The sequence below is a fragment of the Podarcis cretensis genome (genome assembly GCF_951804945.1).
Source record: "Podarcis cretensis genome assembly, chromosome: 8".
Taxonomy (NCBI): domain Eukaryota; kingdom Metazoa; phylum Chordata; class Lepidosauria; order Squamata; family Lacertidae; genus Podarcis; species Podarcis cretensis.
The window spans coordinates 68,556,960-68,575,443 of record NC_137177.1 but is presented as its reverse complement, the minus strand read 5'-3'; the positions used below and the strand labels follow the sequence as shown (position 1 = coordinate 68,575,443).

Below are 18,484 nucleotides of genomic sequence, written 5' to 3'. Positions count from 1 at the left end.
TTATAGATTCCTAAACAAATAAACAGAACCTGCTATAGCTGCTTTTTGTAAAATAAAAAGACAGTGGGAGTTCCAACCATGTGTTTTTTGATCCCGAAAATGGAACATGTAATCCAGGAAAGAGAAAGATTAATTGTCCAGGTACAAGGCATGGCATTATGTACACACACACATACATGTGCGAGCACACACCCCTTTCAATCCTGAACTTGCTCCAATGAGCGCAGGCCAGTGTTCATGATCCCACCCACCCCATTTCATTCTCACAACAACCCTGTGAGACTGAGGCTGCTGGGTCCGTCAACTTCTGGAGGGCTGCTGGATCCCTAGTCCTGCCCTAGTCCAAAACGTTTTTCACTGCTGCACCAGAATGAGCTCCGTTTAAGGAAACCTGGCTAAAGAAAGGAATTTTCCAGGAAACAGAGGAGAGAGATGAAGCCTGGTCACTCCCTTCTGTTATCGTGCTTGTCTGTTTTTGTCAGGAATGGCTTCCTACATGAAGAAGCTGCTGGGCAAACACCATGAGACCATGGCTAAACTCCAGATGCTGCAGGTAAAAGGTGTTTTCCCTGAAGTGAGCTTCTCTGGCTGAGGCCAGTAGCCCAAAGCAGGCCTGACAGTCTGAATCTTTTACTATAGAACCAGCTAAAGATGGCAGAGATATCTCAGGATTCCCTCCTGCAGGAGAAGCTAAATGAACTGAGAGAAAAACTCGAGGAGCAATTTCGAGACAGAGAGCGAGAACTTCAAGAGAATGAGAAGGTACAAAGAAAGCTTAGGGGTGTTTTTAAAAGTGTTTGAACCCACCTTCTAAATGGAAGTGGCAATGGGGACATAGTAAGAACTGAAGAAGGTGGAACAAGATGCCCTGATCTGCTATCAGGGAGGAGCCCACAGAGCAAGGCAGGTCAGTTGTTGCGGCATCACAAAGTAATAATAATAGTAAGAGTAGTAACAACAACAACAACAACAACAGCAACAATACAAAAATGCAATTACCTAAGTCTACCCCCTTTGGAACTGGTATCTTAATAATTCTGGTCCTCCATCCAATCATGCTGTGAACGTACATCTCAGTAGCTCATATGCTTGGTATTTTGTAACTCCCCCCTCCCCCAATGCTGTGCCCAATGCAGCTAATTATTCTTTAAGGGCCTCTCCCACCAGAATGTTAACTTAACGTTTGTTCATCTGTCACCAAGCCGTTTCTGCCTAGCAAATTTCCTTCGTTTGCTTTAACCATGTTAACAAGAAGAATTTAATTATTTACCAGGTTCTGGAGGGGCTGGCTGCCCTGGAGGAAGCAAAATTAAAGGAGGCAATTGATGAAGAAAAGAAAAAGGTCCGAGATTTGGAAGCTCAGATGAAGCGATCGGCTGAGGTATGTAGAAATCTGTGGGCCTGCCTCCTCATTGCCATCCCACAATCTCCTCTAGTAGACAGCTAGAGAGATAAATATTTATATTGTGCATTTTGAGTGTTCAAAGGAAGTACTTCTTCCTACATTAAGTTACTTACTAACCATAGGTCCTTTTCCGCTTTTATATCCCACCGTTCTTCTAAGGAACTAAAGGCAGAGTACATGGTTCTTGCCTGCCTTCGCCTCTACATTTTGCCCTCTCAAAAACAAACAAACAGGCAAACAAACAAAAAACCCTTGGAGCTAGACTGTGCTGAGAAGACATGGGTCCCTCAAGGTTGGCTGAGCGGGAGTTTCATATCTAGGTCTACCCAGCCATAGCCTGACACTCTGACCATTCCACTACATTGACTCAAAGCCAAATATGGTCTGTGTTGCCTTTTCCACTACAATGGGCATTATGGTTTGAATGTGGCTTCTGATCCTCATTTGCAGGGCAAGCACAAGTAATCCAGATCTCTGAGACAGTGCGTCTCAAAGGGAGTCAGATCACAGAGGAGGAGGAGGAGGTAGTAGTGAAGAGGAGGAGGAGGGAGGCAAACTGGGCTCTTGACTAGGATGCTGGCAGCCCAGATTCTAGCCCCTACTTGGCCATGAAGCTCACTTGGGTGACGATGGACCAGTCACTGTCTCTCAACCTTCCCTGCCTTCCAAGGCTCTTTGTGAGGCTGCAGTGGAGAACTAGATATGCTGCATTGAGTAAAAGGCAGGATATAAATGCATAACACCAGTTAGTAAGCTTTGAAGCATGTTCTCCTTTGCCGTAGTATGGCAATATATGTGAACTAAGTTAGGATTGAAAGAGGGATAAAATAAAGCGTCGTCGTCATTGCTTCCCCACCCCGCCATTCTCATGTGAAGTTTTTTAATCCAGACTCTTCCTGGTGTCTGATTTCCTGCAGCACAGTTATTGGCAAGTTAAACGCTGGTCTGCCAGGCTTTTAACTAAGACAAACCACACTCCATTCTCTGAAGCCTAGGTTCTGTCTTCTCACTTCTTAATAATATGTTCATTGCAGGTAATTGAACTTAAAACAAAATCAGAAGAAGCTCTAAATGCCAAGATAAAGAAGGCTCTGGAGAGCCTAGAAGAGGCTACGAGAAGAAAGGTAACTGGTGACAGAAGACTGCAAGCAATTCTGCTTGAGGGTTCAGCAGCTAGAAACTCCTGGCCCAGATTTGGCCCTTTGAGGAGTGACAGCTGCTCCCACGTTTTCAACTTGGAGGTGAAAGACAGCAGCTGCTGGAATGGGAGATTTGTGAAAGGCCATTTTGGAGGGTTGGAAATTAAGGTCTGGGCTCATCCATCTCCCACATCTCAAAGCATGTCTCTGAGATAAACCAGTTACTGATTTAAGTACTGTATTAAGAAAGTTTTCTAATTCAAGTGAATCATAATCTCCTCCCTCCCAACTGCCCCCAAAATTTGTTAAGAATAACACACCCTGGGAACAAGGAAACTGATGAAGGACAAGATGCAAATTGAACAAATAAATAACTAAACATGAAGGTTTTCTGGTTTGATTTTCTCCTAGCACCCTTGACAATGGCTTTATCTGAAAAAGTCACCCATGTGCTGAGCAAAATGAATGAGTTCTGTTTGGGGGTTTGCTTGTTTTTAGACAGTGGCAGAAGAGAAGCTAACCGTCTGGGAGAAACGTCTGAAGAGCATTGAGAATGAGAATGAGATGCAGAAGCAGAAGCATCAGGTGGAGATAACAGAATATAAGGAACAGATCAAGCAACACTCAAAGACAATAGTGGACTTGGAAAACAAATTTGTGGAAGCTGTCCAGAAGCTGAAGGCGGCAAAGGAGGAAAATGCAAAGCTTCAGAAGCAAATAGAAGGTCAGCAGAGAAAACAGAGAATGCTCTTGTCTGGTGCCCTTGGCATATCCTGTCATACTTGGGGCCAGTTCATGCCAACAAACTGCACTGAAGTTTTCTAAAATAACCTGCTGATTGATTAACTCAAGGGGTGACTTTTTTTCTTAAATCAAAACGATTTAATCAGTTACCCTAACTGAGTAAACAATTAATTGTTGATTTAAATCAGCCTTTTCTAAGCTAGTGGCCTCCAGATGTTTAGGACTACGACTCTCTTTACCCCCAACACGGGGATGATGTGAGTTGTAGTCTGAAAAACGATCCTGAGAGTATCTAACCATCTTAGGGACAACTGATTAATTTGAATAGTTTACTGATCAAAAAAGCCTTTTGTTGAACTCCAGACAGATTTAAATGTTCTCTTAATGCTTTCAATTTCTTTTTAAAATGTTTTAAATAGGTTTTGTTTTAATTGTTTTTAATGGTTTTATTACTCTGCTGTTTGCCATTCTCTTCTTGAGAAGTCATCAGCATAATAATCCAGATGTGAAACCTTACATTTCTCAGAATATTTTTATATTTTTGGGTGTCTTTCTTTTTCCTCAGACATGCAGAGGGAATCTTGCAAGTTGTTGCCAGCTCATCCACCAGAAGTTCCTTGCCCGGAAGGGTCTGATGTTTTCCTGAAGTAAGTCACTAAATTTCCTATCGGCTTCCTATTGCTGCTTTCTATAGCATAATTACTCAAAAGCTGTGGGAAAAGGAAGTCTTGGAAATAGCAATATATGTTTGTGAGAATTCTCAACAGGGGTAATGAGTCATATTTCCAAAGTGCCTTATAATATTTGGAGGCTTGTCTAATCAGTCTCCCATTCTGGTGGCATAACTTGACAGTATGCTAATGAGCCACTTTGATGAAAGCCATCTGCATTTGTACCCCCCAAAAACGTATTGACTCCCATAAAAACTGGAGGGATTTTTTTCATAATCTTCCTCATGATAGACTTAAAAGGTTTTACAATAATCAAATAAAGAATGAGCATCTCAAGCTGCGTTATTCAGACTGAATTTTTTGCTTCTTCATTTTTGTTTCACAAACTTCAGGGAAGGATTAGCAGCTGCAAAGCATGAAATCGTGTCCAACCAGGCTGTCATTTCAGAGTTAAAGAAGGAACTCTCAGAAGCCAGAGCCAGGGTGTCTGATGTGATTGGTTTGTGAAATGGCATCACGTAACTTAATATGTTTTGTACCACCTTCCCTTCTATCCTCAGCCTGGAGCCTATTAGATGTTTTCCAACTACAACTCCCAGCTGGCTGGACCTGATGGGAGTTATAGTCTAAAACACCCAGATCGCACCAAGAATGCTTTGTCCATACCTATCTGGGAGCAAGGCCTGTGAAACTCAGCCAAACATAGGATTGCACTGTTAAGAACTAAAAAACTGGAACACCTTAATAGAAAGGGACAGTGGATCAGTTCAATCAGAGACCGAATTTCTGCTTGCTAATACAGGGAAAGATGCTGCTGGGAAAGTATCTTCCTTTGTCTGGGCTGCAGCAAATACATATATAAAATGTGTGCCAGTTTTTATGGTGCATGATGGCCCTGTTGCTGTTTGTTTATGATGCTTTGCTTTTACTTTGTTGGCAAGCATGCATAGGGGCCTACAGCTTGAAAAGTGTTTGAGAAGAGGGAGTTCCATATTTATAGATTTGGGGTGAGCAACCTGTGACTCTCCAGAAACTGTTGGACTCCAACTCCCATCAGCCCTTGAGCTTTGGCCATGCAGGTTGGGCCTGATGGGAGCTGGAGTTCAGCAACATCTAGAGAGCTGCAGCTTGCCCACCTCTGTGGTAGAGCCAACACTGTAAATGGCGCTAGGATCCTTTGCTGTGCTAATGCGACACAGAGATGCTTTTAAAGAAGATCTTCCTTCATTGAACAAATGCCCCTATGGAGACCAAGTTTCTAATATCCAAAGTTTAGTTAGGAGAAAGTGGGAGCACCTATCAGCTCACACAATGCTTCCTCCTCCCTTATCATGCACAGAGCTTCCTTTTTCTTCCTTTTTGTCGATGTTTCATCTACACCAATGTTAATCCAGTTCGCACTAGAATATGTGCATCCCCAGGTTGTAAACCCAGGTTTGAAACTAACCATGATTAGTGTTAAAATTGCTGCAGGTGTAACATTGCACAAAGTTAGCACAAAAACAGAAGGTGAACGGTCGCATGTTCCAGAGGAAAGAGAAAATGAAAAGTATTGTGGAAGCCCACAGTGCAATCCCCCTCTTCCGAGTCAGGGCTAGGAAGTGAAGCCCTCTTAGGTGTATTGGGCCAAGGTACTGAAAGTTTGGTCATAGTTCATCATCTCTGTCTTTCCTGTTCCTGGGTGTGAGTGTCTGCATCAGGAGTGGCAAACTTCTGGCCCTCCAGATGTTGGACCTCCAACTTCCATCCACCCCAGCCATCATGTAAATCTATAGGATCTACAGCTAATATAGCCCAAAACTACTCCGAACTCCCTTTGTGCAGGAGAACTCAGTGAAAAACAGAAGATGGAGCTAGAGCAGAAACGGCGTCTTGTCCACAGCCAAGCCCACGAACTCAACCAGCTTCGAGAGAAACTCTTTGAGATGTCCAAGCTTGTGGACCAGAAAGATGCAGACCTCAAAGCACAAAGCGAAGAATTAAGGTAGGGGGCTTGTTTGTATCACACTTTTCATCCAAGGAGCTCAAGGCAACATTGATGGTTCCCTCTCAGACCTGCCCTCACAACAACCCTATGAGGTTGGTTCAGCTGAGAGATAGTGACTAGCCCAGGGCCACCCAGCAAGTTTTGTGGCAGAGTATTTGAACCCATGTCTCCTCAGTCCCAGCCTGATTACTCTTAGCACTATGCCAGACTGATCTCTGGTGTGAGACCATTCCTGCAAGTCCGGGGGGGGGGGGGGCCTCCCTTGGATGGGCTGCACTAAATACAGCCGCACCAGAACCATGTGTTTTAAAAACACTTTCCTGGTGATGGTGGTAGCTTTGGCAGTACAGGTGGAAGGTCCCAGCTGTAGCCCCTTGATATCTTAATTTTAAAAAGTGGAGTCAGAAGGGATGGAAAAGCCTATAGAAAGCTGGTCCCAGACCCAGTAGATGTTGTTGGGCTTGTTCAGCCAGTAGGTTGACTCTACTGCTTCCTCCTAACCTCTGTTCTTCACTAGATGCTTGGTCTCCACCACCCATCATTGTCCTTTAGCAACAACTTCTCCTCCTCCTTCCCCTCTTCCTTTTTGGAGTGCAGGAACATCAGAGGGAAGCTGCAGGAGCTGGTGACAGAGAGGAAGGAAAAGGCAGATGAGCCCAAGAAAATTGCGCAGCACAAGAGCGTGCAGACAAGGTCCTCCACCCCAGACGAAGCCCCCACAAGCAAGGAGGCAAGTGGCACTCGAAGCAGGGAACACTGCGGAGCACTCTGGTAGTACTGGTGGGGAACTCTCCTGCACCTGCTATTTGCCTTCAGAGCAATGCGCTGGGAACATGGATGCAGAAGACTTGGGGCACCAAAGGCCTGTCAACCAGATTGACTGCGGTGAGCTGTAAAATGGGGATAATAAGATGGCTCAGCTTTCAGGATCATTGTAAAGAACACAGGGAGATCTGTAAGCAGAGTCCAATTACGAGTCCAATTAGTATTGTCTGCACCAGCAGTGGAGAACCTCCAACCCACGGGGCGTATGGCTAAGCCTTGCCCATCTACTCTACCCTGACGCCGTATATACAATGTCAGGTGTCAGGCAGCTATAAGGTGGAGCTGGTCTACACTCACCAGTGCTGAAAGGTTTTAGATAGGGGTCTTTTCTAGCCCAAATTTGGTGTGCTAGGGATTGAACTTGGTCAGGAATCTTGTCTTGAAACAGCCACATGGCTGATTGGTTCCAACTGCTCATCTCTGTGCCAGCAGGACAAAGGTGGAGGACTCTTTTTGGCCCAAAGGTGAATTCCTTTGTGGGCAGGTTTTCAGGAGTTCCTTGTCAGTGGGGAGGGATGTGGCTTGGGAAGAGGGCGGCATGACTTGGCCCCTGGGGCTGAGGTTCCCCACCCTTGTGTCACAGACATGGTTGAGTGTCAGGCCTAATGAGCACAGCAGCTCATTCTCGGTGGTCTTCCTCTATGAAAATCAGTTGTCAAGACTGAAAGTCCCCACCTCTTATCACCTAAGTTCCCTCCAGGGCTTTTCCAGGGAACCAGAGACTGCACCTGCATGCAGACATAGTCCCCTCCACCCTTTTCATGCCTCTTCTGGTTCTGGGAGACCAGAGGAGAGGGGAGCTTGTCACAGCACAAAGGGGAGACCCTCATGACTCTTCTCCAGCGTGACTCATCTCTGTCGCTTGGCCTCCCTCCTTCCATTCTCCTGCTTCAGCTTCTGCCTCTGATTCTGGACTTTTCTCTGCTACAAACTCTCCCGGCTCACTAAGCCCTGCTACCTCTTCAGCTTACAGCACCTCTTCCCAATTTTCTCCCCCTGACCATTCATCATCATGCCACCGCCAATCCCCAGGCTCGGAGCCTTTTTCCCTTGGGTTTTCCCAGCTGGTTCCTCCCATAATTCCTCTGTGTCCAACCAGACCATGACATCTTGCTCCAAAAGAATTGTGCCTGTTGGAAGCAAACAAAATGAGTGAAGATGCTCTTTATTTTTAATTGCTCTAAAGCTGTTGAATGAGTCAGCATTGCCAAAATGTCATTTTGTGCCTGTAATGATCCATTGTAACCTAGAAAAATGACAGCGTACCCAGAGCCTGACTAAGTGAGACCCCGCAAATCTCACCAAGCGATGATCCTAACGATGAGCGTTCACATAACCTACACGGTCTCATTAATATTCAGGGAAGGGAGGCAGCCTGTTTGGAACGTGACAGGTTGCATGTGCAGTCCCTGGCACCTCGAAGTTGGGCTAGAAAATGCTTCTGTTTGAAGTCTTTTAGTGTTGTTGCCAGTCAGTGTAAACCAGCTCTGTCTTTTCCCTGCATTATATATGGTGTAAGGTGCAGAGCAAGTGGGCAAGGCTTGGCCAAATTGGGGGCCTAATTTATGGTCACCAGATTTTTTTTCAATGAATCCAGGGACACTTTTTTTTAAAAAACGTGAGTAGCAACAGGAAGTCAGTAGTGGGGATGGTGAGGCAAAATACACGAGCACACATACATATTGTATAAAGGTGCAAAGCCCTTCTTTCGCAACCTATGACGATCCTGCACACTGAGCCATCTTATTATCCCTTTGCAGATGGAACTGTTGAAACTGAGTGCTAGTGACTTGCGTACAGCCAATTAGCGAGAGTTGAGATTTGAACCGGGGGCTACCACTTGCACTGTTAACAGGTTGTGCAAGCCCTTACCTGTAAACTGATAGCTGCTCAGGGGAGCAGATTGGTCATGTCGTAGCTTAACCACTCTCTGGTATTCATGTGGCACTTTGCATTCATTCAGCCTGCTGTCTTCCCATCTGGTGAAGACACGAAACACAGAGCCTTTGCACAGTAGGTAGGTCAGCTTGCCCTTCAGCTCCAGTAATAGGAACCAGCCCTGTCCGTGTTGCTAGTACAAGTAACTGCCATTGATGCTGCAGCATTAGGGTTCCAGTACAGCTGCTGTGAAGCCCAGTTGAACTGGACAAAGAACTTCTTCATCTTGGGTGGATGGAGCAGGACCCAGAAGCCTGTTGTTCTGTCCAACAGAACCTCCCTGGAGCTGGTGCAGGATTGTTCGCCAAGAGGAGGCAACCCCCAGCAGCTCAAGCAACAGCACATGACTTTTATCTCCATAACATTTATCTCCTGTCCTATGTAACTTGATTCTCATTAAGTACCTATCATCCAGGCATGTTGTGATAGGTAACCGGCAAATGTTTTTATAGCGCTTTGCAAAATGTGAAGTCTTGTTAACTGCTAAGTGTGATTGTAATTGCTCATTAGAGTTGGAAAGGCAGCTTGTGGGAGAAAATAAAAAGGGACGTGCTCAGGCGCTCCCATTTTATTTCACAAATACTTGCACAAGTGCACACAAAGCAGAGTGGTTTTATGGTCCTAGGTCCTTTGAAAATAACAGTTTTATCCACCCTAAGGAAAGCCAGGAGCGAATTTTCAAAGTCTTTTCTGGGCCATATGTAGCAGTAACTAATTAGCTGTGTCTGCTAAGCAATTTGGACAAGAATAGTTCCTCTTCATTGGGGGATTAGGGTGGACTCTGGGGTTTCTTACTCTGATTTTTTAAAAGGACAGAGAAATATATATATATACACATATTAATTTAACTCGTTCATTACTATAATTTCTGTATACAAAACATATTATAAACTATTTCCATTTGTATACTCAAATTCTGAAAACTTAAAAAACTGTATACCTATGTAGCAGGAACCCCCCCACCCCAATCTTTCAGTTTGTACAAACTTCACACACACTCACACTCACACACTACATACGCTATGCTTCTGTTATAAATTCATAGAAAATCAACCATACATCGGTTTTGCACTGTTCCACTTTTATTTTACTCCATGAAGGAAGGACTACAAAATGGGGAAGGTTTGATACAGGGCAGCCATAATCCCTTCACCATCCCAGCACATCCACAGGAGCCCTGCCCAGTTGCTATGCCAGACAGAAGACGATCAAGATCACAAAGAACTTGCATATGGGAGTGGATTCAGCACGGACTGGAACAAAGGACAATCATCAGATCTTCCCTCAGGGGGCAGGAAACTGCCAACTCCCCTTTGTCTCCTGGAAGTGACTCATGGGGAGGGGGAGAGAAGGGAACCAGCCAGGTGACAGGACACTCAGGTTACCACTACAACTCCTCCCTCAACCCCTCCTTTCTGTAATGTATGCATGATGTTTCTGGGGGTGGGCTTGACCTAGAGGAGGGGAATTTCAAGAGTTTTTATAAGGTCTTGCACACCATTTTTCTGTGTCTTTCCTCTCACCTGCAAGTGAGGGGAGCACCCTGTCGCGACAGTCTTTCTTCAATAAAGACCAAGCCTACAGGCTGCTGATTTGCTTCAATTTACTCTGGTTGGTGTCTTTACTTTTTGTCCAAGGGAGCCCTCCGATTTTTCCGGTAACACTATAAAATCAATAATACGCCTCTGCTTTGTTAAAAATGTGTCTATTTGGAATTTTTAAAAAGAAAACTTTGATAAACTAGGTAAAAAATAAATGGGCGCTCAGAAGATCTAATAGGAGAGCAAAGGATTTGTTTAAGGGAGAGAAAAAAATGTGTGTGCATGCAGAATGGAGGGAGGGGGGAGAATTGCAGAGATAAGGAAAGATAAAAAACAGGAACCAAGCTTAGCTGATGTTGTAAAATCAAGATGGTGCCCTGAGGTTTCTGTCAGTCTCTGTTCCCTATATTATGAGCTGGAACATTGCCAAGGCATTTTGATGCAAGAGAACTACTTCCCCGTTTTTAAAAAATGGAACTCTTTGAGGGTGACCTTCTTCCCCTTTTCATGTAGCGCCTTTTGTAATTTCTGCATTGAGGAATCCACATGGAAGCGAGTTGCCCAGAGGGAGCCCTTATCAGCTTGTTGCCTCAGAAGAGAATTATTAACCTGAGCCTGTTTCCTTCAGGTATCATCCGTGAGCCTGGCTGATCTGGGAGCAAGATGCAAAGGCTCCAGACACGAGGAAATCATCAGTCGCCAGAAAGGCGCCCTGGCTGAGCTGCGGCAAAGAGTCAGAATGCTAGAAAGGGGTCACCCATTGGGTGAGTGCTACATTTCATGGAGCGCTTGCAGGCAGTGATTTGTGCAGTTAGCTTTTGCAAGTTGTGGGATGAATTTGGGTACCTGAGAAACAGCAGTAAGAAATCAAGCATTGCTATAAGACTTCTCTCCTGCAAACACCTGCACAGGTCTAGTGTAAAACACACACATGGTCACAAGTAGCTTGTTAGCGGAGCTACTACATGCCTTTAAATTCAGGTACAAATGCTCAAAAGGGCTAAGTTCCACCTCATGAGGAGTTGCTCATGAGGAGTTCTTCATAGCACTGCAACACCTGCCTTGCTCTGTGGGCTCTTCCAGGGACCCAGAATAGACATCACCATATCCTTGTGTCAGAAACTTCTATAGCAGGGGTGGAGATCCTCAGACCCAGGAGCCAAATGTGGCCCTCCAAGCCTCTATCTGGCCCTTGGGATGCTCCCCAGCAACACCCCTTCTCCCCAAGCTATGCCCCTCACCAGTCCTGCTTTGCACCCTCTTGAGTAATTTTGCTTGGTGGGACTGAGTCTTTGAAGTCTAATAATGCTCCTTGCTTGCCCGGGGGGAGAACAGAGAGAACGGTGCAAGTGTCTGCAGATACTCAAAGAGGTAAAAATTCACATTTGTTGCTCCACCCCCTTCAGCCTCTGGCTGCACCCACCACTGGCATCCACCACCCATTCTGTGAATTAATAGAAAGAGAGCAATTTAATGAATTGCCACTGTGTGTGTGTAAAGGATTGAACACCTGCTCACCACTTCTCCAGTTGAATTTTGAGTTTCATGTGAGATAGAAAGTGTCTAGCCAGATCACCATGTGAGCTTCGCAGCTGAGCAGAGATTTGAGCCTGGGCCTGTCCTGCCCTAGTCCCAAGCACTCCACCCCATAGTCTTCGTCCTCTGTCCCCGGAATCTTTCATCCCGTGCAAAACGTGTTTAATGTGAGTTTCAAATGAAACGGGAAGTGGCACAGTACGATGACTTCTCTTTCTCAGGTTTTGAAGAGAGAATTGGAGAGCCACTTAGAGTGCTTAAAAAAGGCCCAGCTGAGAAGGGAGATGAAAGAACAGAGAAGGAGCAGGTGACAACCCTGATGACAGCAGCGGATGCTAATCAGGTAAACTGAACAATGCACGGTACCCTGGTGATGCTTTCTTTAGAAAACGTGTCATGAAAGGAAGGAAGGAAGAATATTTGTTGATGTCTTTTTGGTCGTAGCTCCCACCTCGATAATCTATTCTGAATATTTCAGAATACATTATTTCACATTAGGAAGAACTTTCTGACAGTAAGAGCTGTTTGGCAGTGGAATGGGCTCCCTCAGAAGGTGGTGGACTCTCCTTCCTTAGAGGTTTTTAAACAGAGAGTGGATCAGTCATCTGTTATGGATTCTTTAGGTGTGATTCCTGCATTGCAGGGGGTTAGAGTCTCTTCCACAACGCTACAATGCTATGATTCTATTTCCTTTACCCTCCCAGCTTCAAAGCAGTGTTTCCAGAACAGATCCCAACTTGACCATAGAGAGGACTGCGAAGCTGGAAATGGCTGACGCTTTAGACCTCAGTGAGAACATGGTATGAAAATGAAGAATGTGTTAAAGTACTTGGGGGGGCTTTATGTTGCAGAGGACATCACAGCATGCAGTCCTCTCCTGATCTGTGTCTAGGGGCAGAGATGTGCTCCCAAGAGAGCGTGCTACAAATACTGTTATTACCATACGCTTACATCAGCGATGGTGTCAGGTTTGAGCCCGCCCATCAGCAAGTGCCCTCAAGTACCCACCCCATCCCCTGCCTTCAGCAGGCTTACCCTTGCCATGGTGGCAAGACTGCCAGCAGGCAGCCGCATTGCAGGCTGCAGGACGTGGGTGTGAGCAACCCAAAAGTTTGTTTTAAATCTACCACAATGCCCAGAATCATCCTCTACCACCATGGCTTGGGGTCAGCTGGGCATGTCCTTCCAGGGCAGCTTGGCTTCAGCAAATTCCCAAAGGTGCCAGAAGTTGACACTGACCTTCATTTGCATCAGGGCTGAGAAACCTCGGACTCGGGGGGCCTTCTCTTACCTGAACTCCTGCCAGGCCACCTCCACTTCCTTCCTCTGGCTCAAGTATGTCTGCCTTGGTGGACTATACAGGGAGATGTATGTAGGGTCTGCTGTGTGTAGAAACCTCTGACATAACAAGGGTAAGAGTCATATCTGTGTCTGCACCCAATTCTGCCTCTGGCCCTACCCATCGCTGACATGTGGCCCCCAGAAGGTTACCCATAAGGGAGTACGGCCCTCAGGCTGAAAAAGGTACCCTGATCATAGCCCTCCTATGGATTACAGGTGGGTGAATCAGGAACACAAGTGAGTCGCTCGCTTAGCTCTGCAGCTTCAGTGGTAATGCAAAGCGAAGACATCTGCTTGATTTCAGAGTGGGGGTTCTTTTTCCAGCTAGGGGAAAGCATGCCATTCTCGCCAATAGTTTGCTCCCTGCTCTTTCCCTCCAGTACCTCAACCTGATCCAGGATCTCGCCAACCTGGTGAACGTCAAGGAGCTGACGGGGATGCAGACTGTGAAGCACCTTCCTTACGATGAGAGGGAGAAGCTCGGGGTGCGACGACAGAAGGACCTCGGGCTGCTCTTCGACAAGATCAGGAAGCTCAAGGATCGCCTCGAGAGGAAAGAGTCACTGCTGAAAGAGTACGAAAGGGACGTCGGGCAGTTCAGGTACAAAGGTGACGTGCGCACACACTGTCTTTTGGGCACGTTTCTTTTTCAAAGAGCCTTTTGTATTGATTTATGTCCCGCCTTTTTCCTTGACAGACTCAAGTCAGCTTACAGATAAAATAAGAACAGCTAAAAACATAGGGGAGCAGGAAACCAGTCATTCAAAAACAACTAAACATTAATGGAATTAAAACTCTCTCTTTATCTCTCTCTCTCTCTCTATATATATATATATATATTATGTCAAATTTTTAAAAAAGAGATGATTGCAATAAAAATGGCATGGCACCAGCCCTTTAATTAAGGGGAGACTCTTAATTAACTCAGTCTGCGTCTGTATTGGATTTGAAATTATTTTTATATATATTTTTATTCTTCATTTTTTAATTAATGATTTTATCATGTTTCTGTTAATTTTGAACTGTTTCATGGAAAGGGATTCAGAAACGAAATGAAATAGATAAGGTAGAGCTTGATAAATTTGTCATAATTGAAGCTCATTCCATTTATTATGAGGGGTGGTGGCATGTATTCATTTTTTCTGGGTGTTTCTTTACCATCCACTCAGCGGTGTCCTTAGTGCAGTTAAATATAGACTCATGTCTGAACATTGTCTATAGGCGAGTAAAGAGTTCCTGTAGGTGACCAAGCAGGAGTGCTTTTGGTAATTCCAAGCACTGGTTACTAAGTTTTTGTTGGTTAGTAACTTCTAATGACTTGCAGATTTCACTTATTGTAAGCTTCAGAGTGATGTTTCCCTTTTATAATGTGGTTTGCAACACACCAACTTCCAGCTACCCTGTCTGTCTCATCGCACAGGACAAACAAGCAGACTCTGCAAGCCTGCCAGTCTGAGCTGGCCAAATTGGCTGACAAGATCTACCGAGAAGCTGAAGAGAAGGCTTTGCTGAAAGAAGCTCTGGAGAGGACTAAATTGCAGCTGACTCAGGAGAAGAAGCTGAACAGGGCTCTCAAACAGCATAAGGTAGGTAACAGAGATCCACAGCGCCACCTCTGCACAGCTACACTGCTGGTGTGAAGGCCGTTTAGCAACCTCTGCACTTGGGCAGGTGTCGTTTGACAGCATCTTCCAGGCAGCTGCTGGGTTTGTATTATGCTCCCCCCTTGGGGAGGAGAACTAGCTGAGCAATGGGGAAGGTGTGTGTGTCATCCCCGTAGGGCCAAATCTTGAAGGGTCGCCATCATCCCAGGGGGAGAATCCAGCTCAGCTTCATTCACGGGGCGAAAGGAGAACAGAATGTAGTCAATTGGGGGCAGGAGGCAGAAGGGACAGAGAAAGTCTTTTACACATAGGGACCCTTTGCACAGAAGCTAGTTCAAGCAGCCTTGTAAGTAAGCCCGCCCCCATCAAGTTCCTAGACTGCAGAAAAAGATACTACTTCCCCGCAGAAAGGGTAATGGAGAGCTGTGTACTGCTGGGTGCCAAGGAAGGGGCTTTTTCCCCCTAGCATCCCACTTGGTTTCCACATTGGCTGTAGAGGAGGGATGGAACATTCTCCTGCCAGCCCCTCACTCTTCTGCATGGAACTCTGTGTGCTCACCCACATGCTACCCCTGGTCGCCTATGGCATCCAGGCTAGTGCTTAAATGTAAGGTTGAGTTTTGGGGAGAGGAAGACTCTCCTGGTCTGCTTGTCTTCCATGGCCACGAGTATCAGGATTGGGGATCCTCCTGGTTGCACGAGCCGCCATCTGATTTTCAGTTTCAGGGGCATGTGGGTTGCTCTGCCCAGTCTGTAGACCACCTGCCCACTAAGCAAGACAATGCCAGCTAAGGCCACTATGCAACAGGTTGTCTTACCATTCAGCAGCACACTGTAGGATATAGGAAGCTTAAAGGTAAAGGGACCCCTGACCATTAGGTCCAGTCGTGACCGACTCTGGGGTTTCGGCGTTCATCTCACTTTATTGGCCGAGGGAGCCAGCGTACAGCTTCCGGGTCATGTGGCCAGCATGACTAAGCTGTTTCTGGCGAACCAGAGCAGTGCACGGAAACACCGTTTACCTTCCTACTGGAGCGGTACCTATTTATCTACTTGCACTTTGACGTGCTTTCGAACTGCTAGGTTGGCAGGAGCGGGGACCAAGCAATGGGAGCTCACCCCGTTGCGGGGATTCGAACCACCAACCTTCTGATTGGCAGGTCCTAGCCTCTGTGGTTTAACCCACAGTGCCACCCACATCCCAATAAGGAAGCTTACTGTATGCCAAATCATATTATGTGTCCATCTAGTTCTGTATTGTCTGCCTTAGCTGGCAGCAGCTGTCCAAAGTGTCAGACAGGGCTCTGTCCTAGCCCTACCTGAAAATGTCAGGGGTTGAGCTTGGGACCTTCTGCATGTAAAGCACTCTGCTACAATCAGAACTGCCTTGTCTACACTAGCTGTTTCAGCTGAAATTACTACCCCCCTTTCAGTCATTTTTTGCAGAAAAGCCGTACAATGCCATCACCAATATGTTGCATTCTGTGTCTCTCTCCTGATCTGCGATGACCACCCTCCTTTTAAAATGTAACTGCAGTGCCAGTTGACTGGGAAAGTGCTGCTGAGGGCTGCACTGAACCAGGGAGTGAGTAACAACGCAAGCAGGGAAAGCTTTTAATTTAAGTTGCAGGCAACCTTTGCAGAATGGAACTTACTTGTGAACGAACATGATAGAAGCATCTTGGCCACCAGGATAGACATTTCCAGATCTATTGGCGCTATCTTAAGTGCCATTTTCTTTCCACGTTCAGCTTGACTGCTGAAAAGCATCTCCTCCACAGCATTAAGGAGACCTTAGTATGGAAGCAGCCTTTCTCTTTCTGCATTTCTGTAGGGTGAACAGACTTGGAGGCATCACTTAGGAGCAAGGAATGAGAAATCCCTGTACTTGGAGAAACCCATAGTCACACACCATCGAGTTCTGTCCTAATCCCCGATGCTAGAGATGGAGTATTGTTAGGGCATCTCTCTCTCTTATTAAAGGCAGCAGGTTGCTGGGGCTTGACTTGCAAACTGAGTTTGGTGACAATTATATACACAAGTGTACATTCCTAATTGCTTTAGGCTGCAGTCCTTCACTGACTTACATCCCTGCCAGTTTAACTGAAAACACAGAGACTTATTCCAGCGCACTCAACCAACCCAGCTCGGAGAAAAGCAATGGCTGCATTGTTTCTTAGCTCTGTTGCTTTGCCAGAGAGAGATTTGCCATTTGTTCCTTGCTGTTTCCACCCTAGAATCAGTTAGAGGAGAGGAAGAGTGAGATTTCGTCATGTTACGCCTGCACTCTGAAATTCAGGGATAGCAAGGTAGGAAATTGCCCGGCCAGTGTAGTAAGAGTGCCTCTTAGCCGACAAGACATCAATGAAGATAGTTGGATAATATAAGTGGGGAGGGGGAGGTCCTGAAGAGCAGGGATATCATTGGTGGAAACCTGCTTGCTTTTTCAGAAAGCCTTCAACTTTGTTTTGTGTGTTCTTGGCCCACCAGGCTGTTTTCCCCAAACCACACCACTTGCCCCACAACTGGCGTCATATGTGATATCCAGTGTGGGGCAGGTAGGAATGCAGCAGCAAGATCGAGCTCCTCGCACATCATCTGATAGGCAAGGATTTTGGTCCTGCTTGGTTTGGGGGTGTGAGCATTTTCCCCGGGAGGAGCCTGCTGGTACGCCCATCCCTGAGTTCATCTGATGATGGGCCGAGAGTTTAACCCTGCTTGGTTTGAGTACATCCACAGGGAAGTCACTGGTGTGCTGAGAGCTTGCAGAAAGCAGGACTGAAACCCTTCGAGTTACCCTTTGTGGAGAATTCAATCCTACTCGGTTGCTCTTTGCCCCTATCCCTGCAAGCTGGTTTTTGACAGGCATTTGACTCGCCGTTTTTGCTAAAGTATAAATGTAGAAGCACACACATGCGTTTTGCTCTGTATCTTCCCTTCTCTGTCTGCAGACGGCAGCCCCTAAGAAACCATTCCCTGAAAAGCAGGTGGTTGCGGGGCCAGGAGCAGCCTGTAAGAAACGAGTGCACTGCAGCACCTCTGCGTAGGAAAAATTCTGCTTACCCAAGGAAAGCGACAGAGAAGGAAGATTCTGGCCAGCTCCTTGTCTAAGCTTGTAAATAGAAGATGCTGCTACAACATTGCATAAAACACCTGGTGTCTTATTATACAGAATTTATTTATATACATATATGTATATGTATAGACTTATTTGTACAGATGATACTCATATATGGTACATTGTATCTTGATTACGAGAAATGTATAGAGACTCAACTCAAAATTATGTATAAATTCTTAAGATCTTCCAACACCTGTAACAGGGTTTTTTTGTGGGGGAGGGAAGAGAGGTGGATTGTATCCAGTGTTAGTCCTACTCAAAGTAGACCCATTGATGGCGGTAGTCATGACTAACCTAGGTCCATGAATTTCAGGGTGTTACTTTTGAGTAGGACTTGGTTGGATGCAACCTTTTGTCCAATCTGGAATCCCATCTTTTGGAATCGTGGACCTGGTTCTTTTGTACATCATCATTTGACAGATTTTATTTATTTATTTATTTATACATGCATGCATGCATGCATGGTGGGAAGTTTGAGCTAGATGATCCTTGAGGTCTCTTCCAAATCTGCCTCCCATCTTAGACGCAGGTTTGCGGGAGTATTTCGGCCAAGCATGGGAAAAGGCACCAAGTTAGACAGCAGATGACCAGGACCACAGCTAGCAAAAACAGGAGATACCAAGCACAAAGCT

The 18,484-nt window shown here is 45.8% G+C and overlaps 1 protein-coding gene across 1 annotated transcript in view; it reads left to right on the top strand.

Annotated features, from left to right (window-relative positions):
- The window catches only part of FHAD1 (forkhead associated phosphopeptide binding domain 1), a 37,572-nt gene extending 19,691 nt beyond the window's left edge, over positions 1 to 17,881 (top strand). Inside the window, exons 15-31 of the mRNA XM_079989349.1 lie at positions 483 to 553; positions 640 to 762; positions 1,274 to 1,381; positions 2,440 to 2,529; positions 3,043 to 3,268; positions 3,854 to 3,935; positions 4,352 to 4,458; positions 5,784 to 5,943; positions 6,544 to 6,717; positions 10,764 to 10,771; positions 10,865 to 11,014; positions 12,008 to 12,129; positions 12,491 to 12,586; positions 13,508 to 13,728; positions 14,548 to 14,713; positions 16,969 to 17,040; positions 17,683 to 17,881. Coding sequence (XP_079845475.1) covers positions 483 to 553; positions 640 to 762; positions 1,274 to 1,381; positions 2,440 to 2,529; positions 3,043 to 3,268; positions 3,854 to 3,935; positions 4,352 to 4,458; positions 5,784 to 5,943; positions 6,544 to 6,717; positions 10,764 to 10,771; positions 10,865 to 11,014; positions 12,008 to 12,129; positions 12,491 to 12,586; positions 13,508 to 13,728; positions 14,548 to 14,713; positions 16,969 to 17,040; positions 17,683 to 17,778 — 2,072 coding nt within the window. The 3' untranslated portion in view covers positions 17,779 to 17,881. The remainder of the gene's footprint in view (positions 1 to 482; positions 554 to 639; positions 763 to 1,273; positions 1,382 to 2,439; positions 2,530 to 3,042; positions 3,269 to 3,853; positions 3,936 to 4,351; positions 4,459 to 5,783; positions 5,944 to 6,543; positions 6,718 to 10,763; positions 10,772 to 10,864; positions 11,015 to 12,007; positions 12,130 to 12,490; positions 12,587 to 13,507; positions 13,729 to 14,547; positions 14,714 to 16,968; positions 17,041 to 17,682) is intronic.
- Positions 17,882 to 18,484: the final 603 nt, after the last annotated feature.